This window comes from Lycium barbarum, chromosome 3 (assembly GCF_019175385.1).
Source record: "Lycium barbarum isolate Lr01 chromosome 3, ASM1917538v2, whole genome shotgun sequence".
Classification (NCBI taxonomy): domain Eukaryota; kingdom Viridiplantae; phylum Streptophyta; class Magnoliopsida; order Solanales; family Solanaceae; genus Lycium; species Lycium barbarum.
Genome location: NC_083339.1, coordinates 123,566,508 through 123,573,735, shown reverse-complemented (window position 1 = coordinate 123,573,735; position 7,228 = coordinate 123,566,508). Strand labels below are relative to the sequence as shown.

General features: G+C 34.4%; 1 protein-coding gene across 1 annotated transcript; it reads left to right on the top strand.

The window, feature by feature from the left end:
- Positions 1-5,281: 5,281 nt before the first annotated feature.
- Positions 5,282-6,556, top strand: LOC132632206 (uncharacterized). Its single transcript, XM_060348045.1, has 2 exons — positions 5,282-5,585; positions 5,887-6,556. The coding sequence occupies exons 1-2, from the start codon at positions 5,424-5,426 to the stop codon at positions 6,424-6,426; spliced, it is 702 nt and encodes a 233-aa protein (XP_060204028.1). The 5' UTR covers positions 5,282-5,423; the 3' UTR covers positions 6,427-6,556.
- Positions 6,557-7,228: the final 672 nt, after the last annotated feature.

The following is a 7,228-nucleotide window of genomic DNA, read 5'->3' as shown; positions in this document are numbered from 1 at the left end:
GGACTGTGCACGCGATGGCGATGCTCAGGTCCAGGCGAGGGACCAGTATGTCCGTAGCCAAACCCAGAGGTGCGCATGGACGAGATCCAGTAGAGGGGAATGCGCCACAAAGAGAATGCTAGTATGTCAGACGACATCAATCGGGCGGCACAGTTGAAGTGAGCCTCCATGGCGAACTTCGCCTTAGGCATTGGATCATGCCTAGAAACCTGGGAAATGAGATAGGCTGGCTCGTGGTCATGAAGGACTATGAGCGCCGCACGGGCGTTTGTGTGCCGCTGACGCGCGAAAAAGTTCCGTTGACGCGCGAGAAAAGTTTAGCCCGTGACATTAAGGTTCAATGCAGTGTTATTTTGCTATTTATTATGATGCTTTGCATATTGAAATGAATTCGTCATTGTATCCACTTCTCTTAAGAGCAAGCTCGCCCTGGACTGGTGGTTTGATTTTGTGTCCACACTCATTATTTAGGGCACTCTGATGTAAAGTTTCTAGGATACCAGCTAGTAGCTGGAGGTAAGCTCTCTGCAGATGTTAACCTGCTTGTGCTGGACCAACGTTTTTAGGTGCTGAGGATTTCATCACTAAACATCAAGTTTATGTCAAAAGTATGTACAAGTTGTTTATGTGATTCAACACGAGTCATTTACAAGCACATCTATAAGTTTGCTAACTTGTATACACCAGCGGTATTCTCTTTTCATGCAAAATTTACCGGTAAAAGAAGAAAGATCTCTTACATCATTTTTACTAGTTTGAAACAATCTCTTAACATCATTTTTACTAGTTTGAAACAATCTTCTATTGCCTTCATTCCATAAGCACTGTGGTGATACTTCCCTGGCTGCCCTCCTATGACTGGCAATCTTCTGTAATATCCAGCTCGTGATAGCTTCCTTCATAGTCCTTTGTAACACCCATGATATATTAGACAATGAGATCCATACGACACTCTATAACTGAACAATTCTAGGTTTTCAGGCGGTGACGGTTTAGTTGTTTGGTTTTGGAAGAACTACTTCTGATATAGTTTGGTAGAATTTGTTTTATAGTTGCATACTGACGATGGTGAGACATGCTCTTTTCCTTCTGAGGAGACTATAATTTTTTTCTTTTATGAAGTTACTTCATTCTATATGGTGCTTAATATTTTCCTAACAACTACAGAATGTGCTTTTCTGTTAACCAAATGGTTTAATTTATTTTTGGGGAGGGATGCACAAGGTACAAGTCAGGGAGTCGAGTTGATGGGCGAAAAGTTCCTGGGGTTACTATTAGTACTTAATTTTCTTCCTGCACACCATATATTTTAACAACAACATACTCAGTGTAATTTCACAAGTGGGTCTTGGTTTTTCCACACCATGTCTGTGTCAGAGTAAGCTTTTACTGTACCCGGGGGCTGTGTTGGTACTCCCTCAGCTTTCAAGACTCGAGATGGTAAAAAAAATATAGGCGTACAAAATATTGGATTTATTTAGTCACTGTTGTTGTGGCAATTTATATTCACTGTCGTCTGTCCTTCATTATGGAGGAATTGATCTTCCTGGCCAGTTTAAAAAAAGAGAATATTGCAGGTAATTAAGCAATATCCCCTCCCGCTATTTGGCTCGGAGTATAACTCATATCCAAACATCTGATATGCTCACGGAGCTCTGGCGAAAAGCGAAGACTTGGTTATCTTCATTTTAGCCACAAAAAGGTCCATAATATTTACTTATCAGTTATCATTTTACGAAACTAAGGAGGCAATAATTGTTTTTTCCATTCTATTTCCAAAAAGGCATTTAATTGTTAATTACTCATTTACGCTGTGATATGATCATATGATTATTTTAGTCAAAGATCCTTTTAATTAAATGCTCCTTGTTTATATTGGATTTTTTAAAATTTTAAAGGACCGGAGGGAATAATGCGTAGACTTCAAGAATTGAACTTTGAGTCAAAAGCTGTTTCCCTTAATAATTCGGTGACGCTAAAGGTGCATTTTATTAATGGGGGATTGCTAATTTCATGTGACCACCAATACCTCCACTAAATGCGAAATGAGAAGGTGCACGATGTTCTATATTTAATAGTCTCTCGTCATTCATGATCAATTTTGACATAGAATGGGACAAAGCAGCGGAAACTCATCTAACACCACTACACAAGAATTATTAATTCTTGAATATTGTTGTGTTAAAATGGGAGCATTAAGATAATAAAAAAGTGAAGACACGCCATAGTCAATTTATCAATGTTTCATTGCAAGGCTAGTTTCGGCAGGTGGCAAAGGCATAACGATTGTATAGCTGTTCACAAAGGCTTGTGTGATGCATGATTCTTTCGCGCTGAGTAAAGATCAAGGTTTCGATAACATATATGTTTGTTCAAGTACTGATATTTTAAATGAATGTAAAACCTTGAAAGTCCTTCTATGTAAGATTGACCGTCACAAAAAAAAAAAAGAAAAAAAGAACCAGAGTCAATTTACTAATTTGCTTTATTAGCCAAAAAATGGGGGCTTCCTTTCAAGCCTGGGTTAGTGCAACACAACGGGTACTTATTGCATATACGGTTTATCCGTTTCCACTTTCCTGAACTTCCTTTACTAATTTTGCTGATATTATTACTGATAACTTGTTTTGGATCACCTTAAAAAAGAGATTTTTACCCGGTTGAACACATGGTAGTAATTATTCACAAAAAAGAGCCTAACTTCTTAACTATTGCAAAAATAGCAGCTTTTGTAACAAATAAAGCATTTAATTTTAAACAAGGGAAAAGGGTCAAAAATACCCCTCTACTTTGAGGAAAGGGTTAAAATGTCTCCATTATAAATTTGGATCAAAAATACCCTTCCGTCATTAAAGTTTTCAAATATATCTGTGTCTTAACGGAAATTCCTAGCATAATCTGATTTCATTTTTTAACCCGCTCCATTTATTCCGGACCCAACTAAATAAAAAACCATATGAGTTACCCGCTGCTGTGCCTAGTGGCTCCAAATGTAGGACTCGGGAACAAGTTGGTCGTATATGAGTTTTTTATGTATTTTGGCTGGGTTTAAAAATAAAATCGAGTTATTTTGAGAAATTTCATTAAAACAAGTGTATATTTGAAAATTTTAATGACTGGAGGGATATATTTAACCCAAATTTATAACGGGGATATTTTTGGTCATTTTTCCAAAGAGGCATTTTTGACCCCTTTCCCTTTAAATAATACGATAGCATATCCTAATTAAAACGCCACTACACGACTAGACTACTGGATTAGGAATTCGATGCTAATCTCTCTCTTCCTAAGTTAAATTAGAAATTGAATGATCAGACTTTTTAACTTTTTGCTTTTTCTTCTCCTCTCTTTCCAATAAACGCTGTTACACTACTAAATTAGGGATTCTAAAGTAGGTCTTGAATTACAGGACACCACAAAAATAATAATTCTAATTGTAGTTTGATGGAATAAATAAAGTATAAGTAATATTTTTACAGTATACATGACTATAATTAGTTAACATACAGAATAGTAACAAAATTTCTGCCATGTTTAGGATATAAAATATTTTTATGAGAAATATTCCAAAATTATAAAAAGCTTAAACAAAAAAACTTATATATATTTGTGAAATATGTAATTACAGTAATGTATACTTAGCATATATTATCATTAAAATTTTTAATATTCAAACATAAAAAATCATAAACCAAAATGATAATTAATCAAATATGTACATGATTTTTAAGAGAAAATTAAGGACACTCCTAGGTTATAAAGACGCGAAATTTTCGGCAAATGCGGGGTTTTCGGTTTGGGGTGAATCTGCTGTATAAGGGAATTTATTTTGGCTTATACTAATTTTTGTGTTAAAATATGTAATGTGACTTTTAATATTGCTTAGTCATGTAAAGTTCTCCTTAAAAAATCGTATGAAAGTGTGTGATTGTTTCATTAGAACTGTTATAATCTTTTCTCCCCATCTTTTACTTGAAATTGTAAAGTTGTGTTTAACTATTATGAATAAAAAAGACAAAGGAAGTAGTTACAATCACCCGTAAAGATTGGCGTGGACATATAATACCATAGAAATAATTAGTAAATCAGTTGAGTAGACTAGGACGTAAATAAAGATCCACGAAATAAAGATCCACGAATATACTTTTTGTTCTTTTCCATAAAATTTCTCGTAGGCCTGTCTTATAGATTTGGGTGGCTTTTGGGTGAAGCCTCTAAAGCATAGGCTTTACGCCTTTCTGGGTGCTTCATTTTTCATCAATATAGTTTTTTTTTTGGAATATTATAAAATATTTTGAGTATTTTTTCATTAAAAAGAAATAGTTAATTAATTGACAGAAAATAAGACCCCTGAATCAATAAGTAACGTATAGTATATAAATACTCAATCAATATTTAGTAAATTAACAAAACAAAAGGACCCTAATTGGTTTCTCTAATACTCAATCTACTTATAACCTTTCTCTAAAATTTAGTATACTTTTACGCTTTTATATTCTTCTTTGTTTGTTCAAGAGAGTGTTTAACTATATTGCTATGAAAGATAAAAGCTGCAGCTGCAGTGTAAGAATTTGCTATTTTTATTTTTTTTCACAAATATTGCAAGAGGTATATTGAAGCACCAAATAAGTATTCTCAAATCAAGTTATCAACTTCTTGAATCAAGTTCTATTATTTCAAATCTTTACTATTGTTTTCATGTAAAATTTGCTCGTTTTTTGATATTTTACTACGTAATACATATTTTTTCTTTAACTATTTATTAGATTATAAAATATGTCTACTAGAAAATATGATTCTAATTGTTTAAAACTCAAAAAAAAATAAAAATTGAATCTTTGATACAATTTCAAAAAGGAGCTCTTAAGGAAATTAGTGACATACCTGACATAAATTCTCAAAAAATAGACTTCAAATGAAAAATGAATATGAACATTTTTCTATTCTCATTTTTGTGATTAAAAATGGTGAAGTCCCCTAACTGAAGTTTGGCTTTAGACCCCCAACAGTATTGAGCCGCACCTGTACATATTCGACTTTTGTTTTGCAATGTTCAATACTTATAGTTAAAAATGTAAATAAGAATGGAGTAGTAGTAGTATTTTTTGCTGCTTTTATGTTGGAAAATTAATTCAAAGTTGGAGGAAATCAAAATTGTCAAAAATTTGTACTTATTTAATTTATATCTAAATAGAATTTTTAGCCTGAATAATATAGGAGTAGTGTATTATTCGAGGGACTTCGTGTCACAATTGGACTCTCCTTTCTTCCTGCATTTAAGGCATTCAAGTAGTAGAATCAGATTACACCAATTTACAAGAACATTAAAATTAGTGAAGACCAAGCAAATTCTCCCAAATACATTCATTTTTGTATTTTGAGCATTTAGATAGAGTCCTAGCTTCAAAATTGACTCAATTAAAATGGAGAAACAAGTTTTGGATTACGTGTTGGTACCAGTAGGCCTCGTCTTCATGGTTGTTTATCATGTATGGCTTCTTCATCGCATCCTTAAACACCCTTCCCGAACTGTCATCGGCATCAATTCCATCAATCGTCACTTCTGGGTTCGCGCTATGATGGAGGTTTGTCTTAATTTTCCTTTCCACTACAAAAAAAAAAAACACAGCCAATTTCTGCTATTACGTAGCTAATTTCTATTTTTGGTACGGAATCCAACTCGCTTTTGTTCAATTATAAGAAAACAAGCGGTTCGATGAAGATTTATAGTATCATTCAAGTAAATACAGATTGATTGAGATTGTAATCTATTTAATTTTTTTGCCTCAGAAATAATTGTTGCATGCAACCATGTATACGTGTTTAATTAGAACTCGTTGCACCAGCTACCAACTACTTTGATTAATAATCTATGAATGGATACAGGACCCCTCGAAAAATGGAGTTCTAGCTGTACAGACATTAAGGAACAACATAATGGCGTCAACACTTTTGGCATCTACGGCGATTATGCTCAGTTCTCTGATCGCCGTTTTAATGACCGGCGGAAGCAAGGGCCGTTCTATCGGTTTTCATGTTTACGGAGACACAAGCGAGCTTTGCCTGTCGATTAAGTTCTTCTCTATATTGGTATGTTTTATGGTGGCGTTTTTGTTTAATGTGCAGTCAATCAGGTATTACAGTCACGCTAGCATACTCATAAACGTGCCCTACAAGAAATTGGATTCTTCGAGACATTGTGTGACAGCGGCGTATGTAGGGAGAACAGTGAATAGAGGCAGCTATTTCTGGTCACTTGGACTGCGTGCGTTTTATTTTTCGTTTCCGTTATTTTTGTGGATCTTTGGACCTATTCCTATGTTCCTTTGCTGCATTTTCCTGGTTTTTATGCTTTATTTCCTCGACGGTAGTTCAGATTTTGGGTGGATTGCACCAACTGATGTGGAGACTCAACAGACAGCTTGATGTCAGATTTTCGAGAGAGCAGTTTAAATTCAATCCAAGTTGCATTGAACTGCTTGACTACCGTGTAATGTTCTGTGCCTTCTAATAACAATTCTTGTGGAGAATTGGAATATAATACTTAATTTGAGTACTCCTTCGTCCCATATTAGGTGTAAGTTATGAAAAATACCATCATCATGTTTAGACTATTATAAATGGGCCGTCAAGATACCCGACTCTCCTGCTTTATCTGGGTGCTGTATGCTTGTTTTCTTAAAATGCATGGTTCAACTGTGAAGCAATTGATACCTGGCATAAATGATATTTCATTTCAAAGAAACGTACATTGTTCCCTCATTCTTTTTCTGATTAGTTACATAGTCCTGTCATTTGTACTCCTCCTTCGACTTTTTAATTCCAGGAGTTCCAATGAAAAATGCTTAAATAGCAAGTGCTGAATACAAAGTTGAACTTGCAAAACATTTGATCATGGAATATAGAATAATTGATTTACAAGTACATAGTCCCTTGATCCTTTATTCCTGATTGCTTTGTTTATCCTTGCTGATTAGTTACATAGTATTTTCACTCCTTCATAATTATAGAAAAAGAGAACAGTATTTTCATTCCTGCTCACTCTAATTTTTAGTTCCAATCAATCTTGCCTGATTTTTGCTACTGATGCTATTTGATTTCAAAGACATTTATTCGTCCTTCCTCTGTAGATATTTCTAGGTCTAACAGCCAAGGTTAGAGAATTGAAGTTCACTCTAATAGGAAATGCACCTAGATGGTTGAAGAGATCTAAATTTTTTGAGGTCAT

Coding starts and splice junctions, on each gene's coding strand:
- LOC132632206 (XM_060348045.1), top strand. CDS start 5,424: ATGGAGAAACAAGTTTTGGATTACGTGTTGGTACCAGTAGGCCTCGTC. Junction 5,586..5,886: donor GGGTTCGCGCTATGATGGAG/GTTTGTCTTAAT, acceptor GAATGGATACAG/GACCCCTCGAAAAATGGAGT.